General features: G+C 34.6%; 1 protein-coding gene across 1 annotated transcript; it reads left to right on the top strand.

Annotated features, from left to right (window-relative positions):
* The first annotated feature begins 15606 nt into the window (after positions 1-15606).
* LOC120774959 (ubiquitin-conjugating enzyme E2 N) lies at positions 15607-18892 on the top strand. The gene is made up of 2 exons (XM_040104845.1): positions 15607-15719; positions 16919-18892. Exon 2 carries the CDS (start codon positions 17058-17060, stop codon positions 17511-17513), a length of 456 nt encoding a protein of 151 aa, XP_039960779.1. The 5' UTR covers positions 15607-15719; positions 16919-17057; the 3' UTR covers positions 17514-18892.

The following is an 18892-nucleotide window of genomic DNA, read 5'->3' as shown; positions in this document are numbered from 1 at the left end:
GTGGCTTTTGCTTAGAAATAGGCGCTCATTACACACCTTCTGCCCCCACCACCTGTTCACATAACAGTCACACATGCAAGCAACACGCAACTCACTCCTGCTATGAGCGAAAATGAGTAACACGCTGTTACTCTTTCACTGCTTAGGCGTAACGAGTTGCAAAACGTATCCCCACCAGCAAACATTGCGAATATACACTCTTAAATGTTGCCAGCAACATGTTGCAATAGCGTGTAAGAGCGCCAAACAGCATTTAACTGTACTGTAGAGCTGTAGTGGCAACAAAAATAATTAAAAAATTCTACTATCATTATATTTTAGCTCAAATTCATGCCTTTGCCGTTACTCTTTGGCCTGCTGCTGCTCGGCAACATGTTGCTGGGCGCACGCAGTTGTGTAGCCGTAGTATAGGAAGTGTCTAATGTATGGAGTAGGCGATTTCTCCATTTAAATTACATACTTTGAAATGCGTAGAATATTTTGATGTAGCGTTTGCGGGAAGTGAAGGGTTTATGCTTATGTAGATCAATGAATAAAATAGTTTTCGGCACTCTTAGTGCAAATGAAAAGGTGAAATGTTAACGAAAAGTTCTTTAACCTAATTAGGACTGCTGGCAAATATTAGTTTGGGTTTTTTGATGGTATTTCGAGTGTGTTGAGCGTCAACTAATTTGGCAGTCATTAAAAATTAAAAGTAACATTTAAATATATAAATAAAAATAGTTCTTATTACAAATTTTCAAAAAAAAAAATAATTTTTTGTTAACAGTTTTGTTTAATTCATTCTTTATCTAGTTTTCTTCTATTCAATTAAATTTAATTCAATTAATTAATAATAATAATTAATATAAATTAAATTAATTAATAATAATAAAAATTAATTTAATTCAATTAAATAATAATAATTAATATAAATTAAATTAAATTAAATAATAATAAACTAAATTAAATTACTTTTCTTATTTATTATTTTTTTTAATATTAAATTTTGATAGATTATACATACGTACCTTTAAAAAAAAATACTTTAATCTCGAATCGAAATCTCAAATAGTTTTTGAGACATAAACCTTCTAAAGCATAGCCGCTCAGTACGATCAGGTTACTTTTAAATGCGTTTTTTCAGAACTACATTTTTCAGATTTGGTGGATTAATAACTCGTGACATGTGATCCGATCAATACCAGATTTCGACCGAAGGATATTGTAGCAACAATTTGTTCTTTGTCTTATAATATCTCATTTTATCATTTAGTACCTGCATAAATCAATTTAATTTTATTTCATAATTTCGTTTATTATGACTTAACTTAACTTATCTTAACATAACATAACATAACTAACTAACTTAACTTATCTTAACTTAACGTAACTTAACTCAATTTAATTTAATTTAATTTAATTTTGTTGAATTTAATTTTAATATTTAATTTAATTTTAATTCGTTTTTTATTTTAATTTATGTATATTCTATTTGATTTTATTATAATTTTTTTTATTTTGTTTTACTTTATTTTTTATTTTATTTCATATTCTACCCAACTTTATTTTTTAATTTTATATTAATATTACTTTCTTTGATTTATGATTTTGTGTTATTTTTAATGAAATTATTTTACTTTTTATATACTTTCATAGACTTTATTTTCCAAAAACAATACTTTCGACTAAATATCAGACCAATCAACATTCGTTCAACTGTTTCCACTGTTTTTCTTTTATTTACTATTTTCGCTGCTTCTTTATCTCTACAATTTCTCTGCCGCTAACTTTAAACATTTCTCTACAAAATACAAATTACCTACAAAGATTTAGTATGTATGCATGTACTGCTTATGTTTCCCAAAAGTGATCTCGTTATCTTTCTAAAAGAGACCTATCTACGCGTATACCTTACAACCTTCAATGTCATAGCTGTATAAAACCAAGAAACCGCCGGCAAGTTGCGCTCCTAACTACTTAAACTCTTGTCGAAATCTCTAACGCTCTTCTATCATCCGTCATTTCATAGCATTTTTATTCAGCTTTTACACGTTTCTACGCAATTCATATGGAAACGAGTGGAAATAAAATAATTTCTCATACGCACACGCGCACACACAAATTAAAATAAAATTTGCAAAATATTCGCAAAATATACAAATTCATGCCTGACACACTCTTTCGCCAACCGCTCAACGCTCAATTTTCGCAATTTCACATCAGCAACACTGCAAAAACAGCGCCGCAACATTTTTGTGCCAAGCAATATGTTGCGCTACCAGCGCACTCAACATTCTACATGTATATTCGCAAACTCACCAACACACACTCGCAACCACACACAGCGTGGTCCTCTTATCTTGCGTACTCGTTCGCGCCAACGTGTTCGCCCGCTCTTTGGCTCCCCACTTCGGCTGCGTATGACATCAGCGGCGTTGGCGGCGTCGTGACTCTTTGCAAATTTGCGAATTTTTTGCCAATTCTCTTTCTTTCATTTATTCTATGCCAGAATTGAATCGAACTCTGTGGGGTTTGCGAATTTTTGCTCACACACTTGTGGCGAACTTTTTTTGTCGGCTGGTGCTGTTTAGTTTGAAGAGTCTTCTCAGTGAGTTTTGCGAACGCCGCTTATCTGCGTGTGTATGTGTGTACGCCGCAATTGTTCGAGTGTGATTTTTTCTATTTCTTATTTCTTTTTGTGTGAAGATGATCCGTTGGCAAACTTCAACCGCGACAAACATAGAACAAAATAGATTACAACAACTCAAATAAACGCAACCATGCGACCGATAAAGATTTATTTCTGTTAAACCAGTCGTTGGTAAACTCGTGTGTAAGCATATACATTGTATATTAACAGAAAGCATAAAATATTTCGGAAATATGATACGCTAAGTTAAAACTTTGAAATTCTTCGCTAAGAATAGTTTTTAAGCCAATAAGGTTAGCCTAGACGTGGCCACGGAGGGCAACCTGGTCGATTGTGGTTTCAGATTCAAGCCAATATTAAATATTTAGATGTAGGGTATATACATATACATATATAAATGATCAGGTTGACAAGCGGAGTAGAAATTCGAGTGACTGCCCGTCTGTTCGTCCGTCCGACTGTGCAAGCTGTAACTTGAGTAAATGCGATATCGTAATGAAACTTGATATACATATAAGTTCCTTGACAAAAAAGGAAGGACGACTTCGTAGATGGGCGTAATCGGACTACTACCACGCCCACAAATCGCCATTGACCGAAAACATATAAAGTGCCATAACTAAGCACTATATTAAGATCCAGAACTGTAATTTGGCATAAAATATCGTAATGTCAGAGGGCATATGTGAGCTACAAATTTTAAAAAATTGGGAGTGGAAGTGGGAGTGGGAGTCTTCTAATAACACAAAAAAAAAACGGTTCAAGCCAAACTACCCAAATTCGCTCAAGATAAATTCTATAACCCAGTGTGAAAATTAATGAAATCGTATCATAATCCCCCCCACCCGCTATATAACGGTACTGTATATTACTAAGACCTCGCTAAATCAATAACCAAAACTCCAGGAACATTAAACTTACTACCCAGCTGGTATCAGAGAACTTTATGAAATTCATGTTCACAATTTGACAATGGACGTAGTAAGGTCCTTCTTTAGGGGACATTACATATATTGAGTCCAATTTCAACAAAATTCATACTTTTCATATAACACAATTCCAAGAGGTCCCCTGCACCCTTGATAATTTCATTGAAGATCTTATAATTGTAACCAATCCCTGTATACTAAGCATTCTAACAAAATCTGACATAACCTCATTTCAACCATAACGAAAAATTAATACAATGCCTTGAACGATAAAGTTTAACAAATTTAACATAACCTCAATTCAGTGCTGTAGAAAATATTGTAAATTCGGGTCATTTAATAATAATAGGAAAACAATAAAAAAATAACCAAGTGTAGAGACAGTAGAGAACGTATACCAGAAACGCCCTAGATCGCTGGCAAAGGATTCCAAGATTTATCATAGAGATTATTAATAACAAATTTTCATTCTTAGGATTTCGTTAAGCTCGCCAAAAATAATTGTGGATATAATAATGAAATAATGGATCCTGGTCCTTAAAACGTTTTCTAAAAGAGCATTGACTCCAAAATTAAAAATAAAAATTTTTTTTTTTAATTTTTTAAGGTGTATATCCCCTTGTGAATGTATTATTTCAAAATAATCTGTAAAAATTTGAAGGTTTTCCGGTAAATAGCTTCGGAGATAACAGCGTTTTTGTAAGAATTTTTGAACTTAGTGTAATCAGATCCCGAAACTTTAAACACGATTTATCGAAACGCTGTTTTCAGAGTCGGTGAGGAAATCTTTTTCGAAGCGGGTCGACCGATCGACTTGAAATTTTTACAGGAGATTCTTTGATATATTTGTCAAGTAATGATTGAAAGATTGAAGATTTTGGATATCAATTTTAATTTGTTTAGTCCCCCTGGCTTACTATTACTTCTTTGAAAATTGGAACAAAAAAGCACCCCGGAAATTGTAATTTAATTACCTGAGTAACTCGGTGGAACTGTCCTTAATTACTACGCCAAATATGAGCGCGATGGATAAAAATATCAAACAAAGAATTTGCTCAAATTTTATATTTCTAACCAAATTTCGTGTGCGGAATCGTTACGAATGTTGAAAAAGGCTTACAGTGATTTAGTTTTATCAAAAAACAAGCCAACAAGTGGGCCAAAGCTTTCAAAGACGGTCAAGAGATCGTTGAAGAGATACCTCGTTCTGGACGACCTTTGACCTCTTCAACTGATAAAAATATTAAACAAGTGAAGGATATGGCGATTGAAAATCCTTAGGCAAGTGTTAAAAAAAGGGCAAGAGAGCTGGGCATCTGTTGTGAGCCCATTCGAAAGATTTTGGGCTGATATTTTGGGTATGAAACGCGTTCTTGCTCGACTCATACCGATAACGCCAATCTTTTTTTAAAAATGCTACCGTAAACAGGTATCTTTTGGTGCGAATTCCGATCCCGCATTCATAGAGAGCATTACAACTGTCAACGAGCCGTGAGTTTATGACTTTGACATTAAAACAAGTCAACAATCATCGGAATGGAACCCGTTTTCAGCCGATCTGAGGGAGCTGAAGGCTATTACAAAAAGTGAAATGTGTTTCGAGAATCCGAAAAATCGTTGACAAAAGTGTATTACATCTGGTAAGGATTATTATGAATGGAAGGAATAAGATTTTTAATAATAATAAGGATTTTTTTTAGTCGCTCTGACGTACTACTAGTCCTTTAAACATCCATCTACAAAAATAGTGTTTTTGTTTCTTTTGATTTTGGATTTGAGTTAATTTTAATCCGAAAAATCGTTCTCACCGCCATACATCTCTTTCCGGCCCTTAAAGAATGACAGCGGAAATCAAAAATGTTTCAAATTTAAGTCAATCTGGAGTGTAAACTTTTTCATAAAGAACAAAGACGCGAAAGTCCTTTTGTAAAACAAAAAAAAAAAACACAAATATAAATTTTGACTACTACTTCGATCGTTAGTTATATTGATCTATTGTAATGATAATTTTGTTAGGTTTTAGCATTTCAGATAATTTTGAGCAGAAAATCAACATTATCACCAGAAACGTTTTTCTGAAGGTTCTGCTGGAGTTTGGTTACAGTATTAAGGGCACAATAGATTTTAGGCCGCGTTACAATCCTCATCTATTTATCTTATTTTCAGGGTATCAAAATTTTTCAGAACGAATCGTTGATTATTAAAATACATTGAAATCGGCAAATGGGCTTTTATTTCAATTCCTTATATAAAAAAATTAAGAAAAAATAATTTTTCTCACATGCAAGTGCAGATAATAAAAATTCGAATTTAGAAATTAAATATTTACCATAGACTATAAATAATATTATTCAATATATCATTAAAAGGAGTATTCATTCATAGAGTTCCACATAGCCTGCTTACAGGCGCCAAACACGATCTGTGAGACATTTTAAATACATAGCTTTTAACAGAAGTAATGCGAGAATCAAGAGAAGGCGAAAAAATATTAGAACAGTATCCAAAACGTTATAGCATGAGTTAAAAATAAAAAAAATAAAATATAAAAAGGTTTCATATAAAAAAAAAACAAACAACAAACATAATTTAAAATAACTTTTGGCTGTATATACAGTTAATCATATATTATAGCATGTGATATAGCTAGTTTCTAAAATTGAAATAAGAATTTACAAACTTTTACTAACAACAATTAGACGAGTTTTACCAAAATCCACGCTCATATAACGAAAAACAATCGAAAATCAATGGAAGTCGATGGCTTGTGAGCGTCGGAAAGCGACATTACATGGACGAGTGCATTTTCAACAGCTCACACACACACACGCATGCGCTTTCATATATGTAAACAATTTTAGGCACACAAAAGTGTGCGTGCGCTTTGTACTGTACATATTAGGTATATAAATAAGCTTAGATATATAAAGTAAACAAGCGCACAATTAGAAAACAACACGCACACACATGTGTATATACCAACGGATTGGCCTCAACGCGCACGCACACTAACGCGCACAGCGTTGAAATTCTATACTCCTCATTGTATTTGCTTTGTTTTATTTTGTTTTGTGCATTTTCATCGGTGTTTTTTGTTTTCATTTGCATTTTCGTTGTTTGCTCAATAAAATCGAAATGTGCCGCCGCCGCCCCCACTACCGCTGACTGTCTGTATACCCGCCACCCAACTGATAACCAACATGTTTGGCGCTCGCCAACGCAGCCGCCCGAAAATGACCCAGCACACCCTCGGTAGCGGCATGCGAAGGAAGCGCGCGCTCAACGGTCATGTCCTGTCAAGCACCCAACAGCCACACTGCGAACACGCCGCGTACAACGAAGCCACGACAAAATCGGCAAATGCCCAAAATCAGTTGTGCAGACATGCAACGCCGGCTATGCGCCACGCACACACACACTCACGCGTACATGTATAGTGTACTGTAGTAGAGTACTTGGGGCATGAATTGCGTGCTTTTTGTTGGGCGTTTGGTCGCGTTGCCAAGGGTTTCCTTTGTTGTGCCGCCGCGCGTACGCTGCTGGCAGTGGCGACGTCGGCCACACCACGCCGCACAGCCTAAAGTGCTCAACGGCCACACACGCCGCCCCCGACCACGCCAACAAACGCCCGCACATTAAACGGCGCTTATGTATTTTGTTTTGTTTACTTACATATACATACATACATATATATCCTTTGCAATCGAATGGCAATTTTCTTTTTTGTTTTGCTCGTTTTGTACGTTGCATTTTTGTTTGTTTCGTAAGGACAGCGCGCTGAGCGTAAAATCACGTCAGAGCGGCAAAGCGCGTGCAAGTTGGGGGGCTTTGATAGTGAAAAGGTGAAAAAGAGAGAAAGTGAGAGAGAGAGTGAGCGACTGTTTGCGCTTACTCTCACGTGTTTTTGCTCTTCATTTCACGTTGTCCTGTCGCGACGCGCGAACTTCTTCCTTGCAACTATATCAAATGTATATGTTGCAGGCAACATGTTGCCACGCACACACGCGCAATGCACTCTTTGGCGGCTCGACGCTGCTCGCTGCGTTGCACGCGTCACTGCAAGTGGCAAAAGTCCTTTGACTCCAATGTTAATTACCCCCACGCGCTTTCGTCGACAACACGCACACACACACATTCACGCTTTCAAGCAGTGGAAGGAAAATTGTCGCGAACTGTTTGCTATTTCTGCTCTTGTTAATCATATTTTTCGGTGCGCCTTGGAGTTCCTTCACTTTTTTCGGCCAACAAATGTTGAAAGACCCCATACAAACACACACATATACATAACGTGATTGTTGTTGTTGCTCCCGAGCGCACGGTTATTTGTCAAAATCCCCTGCAAGTGCGTGTGCATATAAAAATTGTCCTCCGCACTCCGCTTGAAACAAAATTCGTGTGGCAGACACACACATCCACACACTCGTTATTCGCGAAGAATTCGACGGCGTTCTTCGCTTGTTTCTTTTTATAATCTTTATATATTTTTTTTACTTTTCGTGTTATGATTATTTTTTATATTTCATGCCGTCCTTTGAGTTGCCTTTTGTACGCTCGTACCTATGGAAAAACATTCGTACATAAGCACTTATTTTCACGGTTCGTTCGAGAAAAGGCGAAAATTAAGCACGAGTGTCCTTACGAAAATGTTAATGAACTCATTTCGTTTGCAGTCGCAGTTTCCTCTGTTTGTTTGCTTGTTTGTGTGTGTCTCTTTTTCGTATGTTTTTGTTGCTTTTGTGAATTTCATGTTGCGTTGTTTTGCTGTTCGCCTTGTGTGAAGTATTACAAGAACTTCAATGAGCCACTCGTGACAAAGTTTAATTGCACGAAAAAGGGCAGTAGAATTTTGCTCTTAAAGTGCATTCGTTTGTTGGCATTTCGCGAGCGTTTTTTGTGTGTTTGTGCTGCTTGGTTAACTTTAAGAAAGTTTTCGGTGACGAAATTTGGGTTAGTATGTATGTTTGTGTTGCATCATTGTAAAAGTATTTACAAAATTTGTTTTCTTGCAAAACTTATTTACAATTCTCAGTAAGTTTATTTAATACTCGCTTTGAAAATTTTTAAAATATACTTTAAAATATATGTTTCTTGTTCTTTACACACGCATATACAATTATTGAGTCATTACAAATATTTATATCGTTCAAACCATTCGTATCATAATTCTCAACCAGTTTATGAAATATTTTCTTTAAGGAGTTGAGAAATTATATTAGTTATAATCAATTTCAACTTGTTATTACGAATATTTTACAATTTATTATGAGGAATTTAACAAGTTATTTGAAAAAAAATCAACAATAACGCGCGTACTCTGCTCGTGATTTGTTTGTTTATATGTGAGACTCAATTTGCTATTGAAATCCATATAAATGATCTCACTTGGTTTATATTTGACATGATTATTTGGGATGCTAGCTGACCTCTAAATGAAAGTATATATTCTTTATACGGTTCATGCGTTCGAATGATTTTGGTGGATATTTTGTGTTTGAAACGCATTCTTGATCGACTAAAACTGCACTTTTTTCAAAAGGAGTACGATTGTGATCACATTTAAAGCCAAAGACGCAATGAATACTATCAATCAACCACCGTATGCACCAGATTTGGCTTCGTGTGGTTTTTTCTTATTCCTCAATTTGAAATTGCCGTTTTCCCCCGCTTTCGGTCGGTCGAAGAAATAAAAAAAAAATTCGCTAAAAGAGCTAAATAAAGCCATCCCAAAAAATGCTTATGAAAGTGTTTCGAAGTTTGGAAAAGTCGTTGGCATAAGTGTATTACATCTGGCGGGATTACTTTGAAGGCGACAAAATAAATTTTGATGAATAATTTAATATTTTGCGTTTTATTTACAATTTCCGGGTACTTTTTTGTCATAATGAATATCGCTAAAATATCGACGGACGAATGGGAATAACTACAAACATCGTCTATTTATTAACAATGACTAATAATTGGTGTGAATTAGGTAATAATACTCGATTATAACGTCATTTTGATATATTTTAAATACGAAACCTCTACATTTTCCAATTTTCGTAACTAACAGGGAACAATAAAATAGGTACAAAAACTACAAAAGTATGTGAATAGTGTGAAAGAAATTCAGTGGATTTATAATTTATCAAAAACTTCTTAGCTCCGATCGATTAGGAATTAGGATCAAGGATACAGGATGTGTTAAAAGACCAACCATGTGGATAGCTTAAAATGCTGGTACGTTGTGATACGATTACCTAAAACTCCTACATATATAATGGACCTTCATAATTTGAAAAAACTTGAGAACCATCGCCCAATTTTAGAGACGGCTAATATTACTTTCGCTAGCCATTCCAGTTCGCCGAAAGTTTGATCGCCGAGATATTTCAATCTCAGTGTGAACAATGGAGAAAGTGCCTGCATTTTCTATCTTATCTTCCTGCATACAACTTTGAAAATTTGCGTCCGCATGCCCTAGCGCATGGATGTCTATGGGACAATAACTAGTTGGGAGTTCTTATTATTCCGTTCACTAGTGTTCGACCAACGCTCCCGTCAGATCCGTAGGTTATGTGCGAAAACGAAACAGAACAACAGGATATAAAAGAAATTTGTCTACTCCTTGAACCGAAGCTCAAAATAATTTGAAGCGAAGACTCGATAGCTTATGAAACTTTACAATTCGCTCCAATCTTATGATTCTCAAGAAGTTAAAGACAGTTTACAAATAATTTCGGAGAAATATTCCTCATCGACCCTGAAAACACTGCTGTGAGAAAAAACGTTTACAATTTTCTGAACCGATTACACCAATTTAAATATATAATTCTTATTTATTTCTCTGAAACTATTTGCCAAATCAACTTCAAATTTTCGGAGAATATTTTCAAATACACACATGAATTTACATATGCACTTTTGCTGAAGTATCAGCCGCCCATTGACATCCAGAGAGATGAACTTGGGCGATTATATCAGCTATCAGCGTCTAAAACGGTATCGGCAAAGACAGGGAGAAAAAGAGGGAGAAATAAGAGCTCTAAAATATAGCAGCAGCGGTGGCATTCCTCGTCTAAAGGACGCTGGACCCACAGACTTATACCAGACATCCACTCGTGAATAGACAGACGTCATGGGGACCTGGATTTCCATCTGACCCAAATACTTAGTAGATAAGGGTGATTTAGAAGCCACCTTACAGATCCCACAATGACATTCGTCCGAACTGTCCGACGTAGTAGTATATAGAAGACTCTGAACATGTATTATTTTATTGCCATTTTCAAATGTAAGGAAAAAACTAAAAACCACTCTTGCTGGTAGTCTTAGGGTCCATAATTTAACGACACTCATGTTTCAGTCGACTGAGAAATGGAGAGCTGTTAGCGAAGCGTCAGCATTCATAATGACAAAACTGAAATTTTTTCAACAGATTAGGCATGTTTTTACTTTGATGGCGACAAAATAAATATTGATGAACAATTAAATATATGTATATGTACATACATACATATGTATGTATATATTTTATTTATAATTTCCATGTGCTTTTTTGTCCAAATGTATTTACATTTTTGTCACAATGTACATATGTATGTATATTTAAAACAAACACCGCAAGAAAAAACTAATTATGTAGTGTAAAAACTTTCGATAATCATGTTTGGTGGTCAAAATGTTGATTAGCAACATGTTTCAGCAACACAGCTGCATGCTATCCCTTTCACTCATGCCTGGACAACGCATACAAACAGCCACCCCACACACACACACGACACGTTACATAACGCACCAACAAAACCAATTGTACAAATACACAAACGCACAACAACAACTCGATTGCCTGCTTTCCGGCATTTACACACCCTGCCGCGGCTTGTGCCAGTGTGTGCCTATCGCAGCCGCCACCTTCGTGCGGCCTATTGCTCGCAACGCATACGACTTACAACAAAAGCACTACAACAACACAACACAGCAACGCGCACGTAATGCACATAATAAAAGTAGGCTGGGTTTATGGCGCCCCAGCCTAAAGCCATAACCATAGCCATAGCCATAGCTATAGTCTCATGCATACAAAAAGCATTGCCGACCAACACACACGCAACGTACATGCCTACGCACACCTACATACATGCATACATACATACAGTACACACGTGTGTGCTTGGTGTATTTATGGCCAAGAAGCAAGAGAATGCAATGCATTTTTTCTGCACTATTTTTGTTTCATGGACGTCGTACTCCTCTCTCTTCACTCTGCCGGGCAATTATACGCGGATGCATGTATGCACATATGTTTGTATGTACACATGACTTCGTATGTGTTTGGACACAGTTGACGGCCTATATTGGTTGTGTGTACGTTTTGTTGTTTGTGTTTTTGTTGCTGTTTTTATTGCTATTTACACAGATGCGATACGCGGTTGCATTGCGTTGGTGCAAGCGAGAGCCACAACAACTAAATATGCTGTAAATAAGTATGGACGTAGCACTCGCCAGCACATATGGGAATATTAAAGTGCATACATGTGTATGTACATACATATGTATGTATTTGCTAATATAGAAAGGTATGTACATAATAAAACTACTATGCGAAACATGCAAGACTGGCAGATACGGCATGCTTTTAGTACTCGTCTGTATATACATACAGACATATGTACTTACATACATATATACATATGTACACATATGCCTAGTTTCACTAGCACTTTTGGTCACATAACGCTATTGTTATTGTTATTATTGCCTCTACCAACACTAAAGGCTGTGTCATTTTAGCAAATAAAATCGTCAAATAAACCACAGGTTTGCCAGCTTACTATGAATACTCCATATAAGAGGAGCCTGTGCGTGTGTGTGTTTGGAACAATAATTGGACAATTCGACCGAAAGATCTCAAATAAGAGTAACCGGGGAAAACAATATGATATTGGTAAGGAAATAAATTTTTTTTTAAATTACTTAGAGAACTTTGGATGTAAAGATCATTTTAAAATGTTTTGATAAATTATTGTTATTTTTATTTTAGGTAGTTATTAATATATTAATTATTATTGCACTAATCTTCTGATCTTTCGTCCATAACCTAGCTTTGCTTAAAATTTCACTCTTACTCCGCATTGTATATAAAATATTATTTTTGTGTTTGAAAATGTGTTATTTCCGTTAAAGCAACTTAATCTCGAATATTTGTGTAAGAATTGGAAATGATTTTTTTTATTTTTTGATTCCGAGATTTTCTGCTTCGGCAATCTGAAACTAAACCAAAATTATCATCAATATTATTGCTGGCCACTTTCATACCCTGAACAAGGCCCGTGAGTTGGAAAGAATTAAACTTTTGATACCCTATAAAGTGAACTGTAAGCCTAACAAGGTGTGTTCGCCTGTCTATATATGAGTAAATGCGAACTATTGATCAACATCCAGTTCTTGTATGCAAAACCGTTTTATATGGAAAAATACACGAAGTTTAACGAGGATTATTCTTCTGGGCAATGCTGCAATAACCGAAAACATTGTTTAGATCGGACCACTATAGCATATATTGGGTAATCGAAAAAATCTTTTCGTATTTCTAATCGAACTCCAACTTATTTGTTTTTATATTTATTCTAATAAATAATATTCTAATAAATAAACAAATATGTATCATTTTAGTCGGACACTTTTTGCCTTTTTTCCGCTAGAGACATCAGTGTAAATCGAAATATCCAGAACGAAAGCAACCGAGCCGTTGGTGTGCTACACGAGCTGATGCTGTATCGTCTCCATAAACTTCACAAATTTCGTTGGGGGCTTGTGTGGCATTCTTCCCTTTTTTATACAAAAATTTCAAAATATAGCGAATTTCTTCATTATTTTCACTCACTTTTCCAGAGCTGTAACTTTTTTTCAACTTCTCCGAATTTAATTTTGATTAAATGAAGCTTAAAATCTCACCTTTCCAACACTATATGGTATGACACAATGTGATTGGTAGCACTGGATAGTATACGACTCTATTGACTTTTGCGACTATCCAATATATAATTGTAGGACACCTGTTCGATAAAAGCAAGTTCCTATTCGGAAAACTTTTTTATTTGATAAGATATTTTTTGAAAATTTTGCATAAAATATTGTCAAAAGCAATGCTACCAATATCCAAATAATTTGTTCAGATCAAACCACCATAACATATACATAGTTGCCATAAAAACTAACTAACTAACATATTAAAATCAAGTCGAGACAATGTTTTCTCACGAAATTCGGTGTACATTATTGTCTAAGACAGCTCTACTGTCTCCAAAGAAATTGTACAGATCAGACCACTGCAGCTTATACATATGTACATACATACATACATACGTATCTGTCATTCAAACTATAAAAAAAAAAGATATTCTTATTGTTTTTATTAAATAACCTTAATTAGATTTGAAGGTTATCAAACAAAAGCGGCTAAGAGGAACCAGCAAAAGGTTTTCCTTTGAATGCAGTTATGGCACGGTTATATTTTCAGCATGAAATGCACTTTTGAATGGAGTTATATTTTTCGTGGAGCAGAAGTTAATTTTATTTTTATCCGTCGCTGGGAAATTTTCTGCAATATATTATGAATCTTAAAAACTCTGTGTACATTTCAATAAATGATTAGGAAGGATTCCCACTCCACATTTTTGATTATGGGTGGCAAAAAAATCTTTCTTCGAAAGAAGTGCTTTTTTATGGTGTATATAGCCGATTTCTATATACGAACATTTTAATATTAATTAAATGCTGAACTTTTTAATTTACCTTAAACGGTGAGCTTAAAGTATATTATTTTTATTATTTAAACATTTAAACATTTGAATTGTTGAAAGCTAATTGTCCCCAATTGATCTAGGTTCCTTATGTTTTAATGCCTTTAATTAACACATATCACTTTTATATTTTATATAGAGACACAATAAATAATACGCATATGTTTATAAAATCATGAACAACAATGCACAATATATCTAATTTAAATGTTTATATATAGAGAATATGCATTTAGGTACTAAACTCTCCGTATTTCTTAAGAAAATTCTCATTAAAGCGTATTATTTCATAAGCAAGCATCATTTATCTGCTACAAACTTGATAATCAAATTTTTCAATACTCACCATGCTGAAAAGTAATTTTCCGCTTTGTTGCACTTCTCTTATCATATTCTTATACAGTTGTCGCCGAATATCCACTTCCGGCGTACAAATAAAGCCGGAACAGAAATTTGCTGGGGCTGTGGAGCACTAGCGCTCCACCAATAACGTCTTTATGTTTCCACAATATTACAACAGTAAAAAGTAACATAAAACACTTGTATTTATATTATTTAGTTTAAATCACTATCAATCCAATAAATTCACCTAATATTTAGCCATAAAACCAAGGGAAAATATTTCCGGCACACATTCACACTGCCACAACCTTGAACTTTAATTTTCGACTTTCCACCATCAACAATTACATCATATGTGGTATATATCACTTTTCTCTGCATCATTTTATACATGTGAACGCTTTTTAAACAATATATTAGTACACACTGACTTTTATAAGAGGTTTTTAAAAATTTCCAATCAGAAGAACGCAGTCTGAAATAAAATTTACAAAATTTTCTTCAAAATGGCGGTGTCCGTTAGGTCTGTCAAAGTGAAACCGTTAGCTATACAGTGTTGTTAAATATAATATTAAAAATTGTAATTATTTTGAAATAAAATGAAGCAAATACAGGTGTTATATTTTAAAAGGCGTTTAATAATAGAAAGTTGTCTTCGCTTATCATAAATATTTTAAATATATATAGTTTTTCGTTGCTTTTATTGCTTTTTTTCGTTACAACCATGCAGCTCGGGCACACAACAGAAAGCTGGCTGTTGTGAAAACTACAAAATATTACCTATGTCAGCGCTTTCTATTCATACTGCTGTGTTCTCACTCTTACACACGAATACAGAGACTTTGTGCCATTTTACAAATTTTGTCGTGTGCCCTCTTTTCCACCCATATGCTTGCCCTATGCTGCAGCACTGTCAGTTTTGGACAATTTGTCAGAAAATTTTTTTAAGTGCGTTTGTCGTGAAATTTCTAATTGTTTGTTTTCAATTATTACTCACGAAAAGTAAGCCATAATAACCAATAAAAAATAGTGGTGAGTGTTAAACAATCTACGCTCTATCAATTAGTAAACAAAAGAATAGTTAAAGTTGTATACTAATACAGATAATTACGTTGACAGTGAATGGATAAAATTTGCAAGTTCATCGGTGTCTCGTGGTTGTGGTATTCGTTTTGTACTTCAGTCGGTGTTTTAGGCGATGTACTTAGAAAACTTTTCATAATTTTACCATTTCCCCCAATTAAAAAATAACATATTTGCGGTTTTACTATATTCTTTCTAAATTTTATAATAGCATTATCTATTTGCTAAGGGTTTTGCTGTTCGTTTATTGATTTTCCAAAACGTAAAATTAACCAAGTGGGTACGTTACTTCTCGGCTTTGGCATTCACATGCATATATAGAAATGTGTGTTCGTATGGAGAGCGTGTGGGGGTCCACTTAGTGGTACGTTCGAGAAGCACGTAATTTTGTTTTGTATGCAAGCCTGTCAAGAAATCAATATATCTGTTTTGGGGGCGCAAGTCTTGATCGATGATTAGCACACGCTATGGTCAGAAGTGTTCAATTTTAATACGAACATATTTATATGTACATATATATATAAATATGAACTTGTACGACGTTTACGTCAAACTCTACCATGCGTAGCACATACCCAATATTTTCTTTGTTTCCTTTGTTTAACAAAAACTGCAGAGCTGAGCTTTCACCAACGCCTTGATATATTTGTACAGGCATAGGCACTGGCCCCAAATTAACTTTATTTGATGTTGATTTTCCATCCGTCTAATTAATATTATCACAAAAACGTACATACAAACATATAATATATATTTTATATCCTGAGCAAGATATATTAAGTTTACCACGAAATATTTAACACCCTGAAGGAAACTTCGGGGACCCTTTAATTATATGCAGCAGAGTCAAAAGAAAGTATAACAATTGTTTATTACATTATTTGTTTAATTTAAGATTTTGCTAAGTAATGCAATGTAACCATTTTTTTTTTTTTTTAATTAATATCTGACCCCGGTAGGTCGGTAGGCCATGTAAACCGACCGATCATAATCAAGTTCTATGTACGGTTTTACCAAAGCTAACATTTCTTCATTTTTAAATAAAGTTGATTCGATTTTTTAATTATAAAAGAAGTTATCGAGTGAACATCAATATAAATAATTTAATTTTTCTCATTCCTCTTTGTTCTGTCCTTGTATATTTATAGCGTTCCCCTTTCACATGTGCATCGTTCCCTAGCGAACAGTAGCGAAACAGGAAAGGCTCTAAAATATTGTAAACTAAAAATAATTATTGTAACGACCAAGTGTACACTAAAGTAAATAGATAATACACAAATTGTAAACATGTCCAGCTTACCACGTCGCATCATCAAGGAAACTCAACGCTTGATGCAGGAGCCTGTGCCCGGCATTAATGCCATTCCTGATGAAAACAATGCACGCTACTTTCATGTTATTGTAACGGGTCCAAATGATTCGCCTTTCGAAGGTGGCGTTTTTAAATTGGAATTATTCTTGCCCGAAGATTATCCCATGTCAGCGCCAAAAGTACGTTTCATTACCAAAATTTATCATCCGAATATTGATCGCTTGGGACGCATTTGCTTGGATGTACTCAAGGATAAGTGGAGTCCAGCATTACAAATTCGTACAATTCTGCTTTCAATTCAGGCGCTTTTGAGTGCACCCAATCCAGATGATCCACTAGCAAATGATGTCGCAGAATTGTGGAAGGTGAACGAGGCTGAGGCCATCAAGAATGCACGTGAATGGACTCAGAAATATGCCGTCGAAGACTGAAGTGCAAAGTGAAGTGTTTGCAGCAGAAAACAAACGACGATGAACACGAGCGGTGGAGCTGCATGGAGTGTGGCGGGGGTTTGGGCATAGCATGAGATCAACACGTGAATACAACGGCTGTTTGTTGGTAAACAAGTGATGGGGTGGGGGAACATGGCGTAGTTGTATTGTGTGTGAAACAAGAAATGGAATTATATAATAACAATTAAGTAGAGTAATATTGCGTAAAAGAATTGCTAACTGGCTAAAGAAGAACAACTATTTTCCGGTATGCTGTTTAATATTTTTAAAACACTATACACATTAATACATTGAGATGCTGACGTCTTGATGTTTTTAAAAGTAAAACTCTACCAAGCAAAACATAAACACTACAACAAGCAAATGAGTATAATAAATGAAATACAAAACAGTAATAAAGTTATTGATGATGCAAAAAAATAATAAAATACAAAAATTGCTATAAGTACATACAATAAAACATAAATATATGTATACTCTTACGATACACTTTAATACAAGCTAAATGATATGATAATAGTTTAAATAGAATATAAAAAAACTAAATGCTAAATCACTTGTAAGAAGATGCAACAACAACAATAACTATGCGATATTTGATTCCAACTTTTATACGGTCTACATATGGCTGCTAAGATGAGCGTTTGAGTAAAGAGCGCAACACAACCTTTCAACAAAATGCCGGTTACCGCTTGCTACTGGCTTTCGTCCACGTATGTACGTTGATAGAAGTGTTGCACGTTACTGTGCGCGCTCGTTTGCTAAGTCGCTGTGTGCTATTTATTCACATTTTCTTTTAGTTGCGCTAACAATATTACGTTTAGCCGTCTATTCTTATAGCAATTATATTCTTTTTTGCATTTTAAATTCTAAGCCACTCTTATACATATGTATCTACATGTAAGCACGCCGCATGTTGACGTTGTAGATATTCTGCGTTAAGGAAGTTGCTATTAATATTTAAAGAACAATGAAATTTGATTAATCATTAGAGAGTGTACACTTCAAAAAAAAACACTGATGTTACTTTTAATTTTGTATGATTATATGTTTCCTTATTATTTTCATTATAATTATTAGCATTATTTAAAAAATCCTAAATAGGTATTTTTAAAGTTTAATGGCATTTCATGTACCAAGCTGCATAAAAGTCAAGGTGAAAGCAAACGTCAATGTGAAAACCATTTGACAGCAGCGCTGCATGTATTGCTGCCCTTTCTATTTGTTTGTGTGTAAAGCAAAAATACCTTTATAAAGTAAAATATATGAAATATTAAGAATCTGCATATTATTTTTTTTATTTCTTAAAGAGTTAGTTGAAATAAACGCGAAACCTGAATTGTAAGATAAAAAATAAA

Source organism: Bactrocera tryoni, chromosome 4 (assembly GCF_016617805.1).
Source record: "Bactrocera tryoni isolate S06 chromosome 4, CSIRO_BtryS06_freeze2, whole genome shotgun sequence".
NCBI classification, from domain to species: Eukaryota; Metazoa; Arthropoda; class Insecta; order Diptera; family Tephritidae; genus Bactrocera; species Bactrocera tryoni.
Note: the sequence above shows the minus strand (reverse complement) of the source record. Positions and strands in the feature narration are given on the sequence as shown.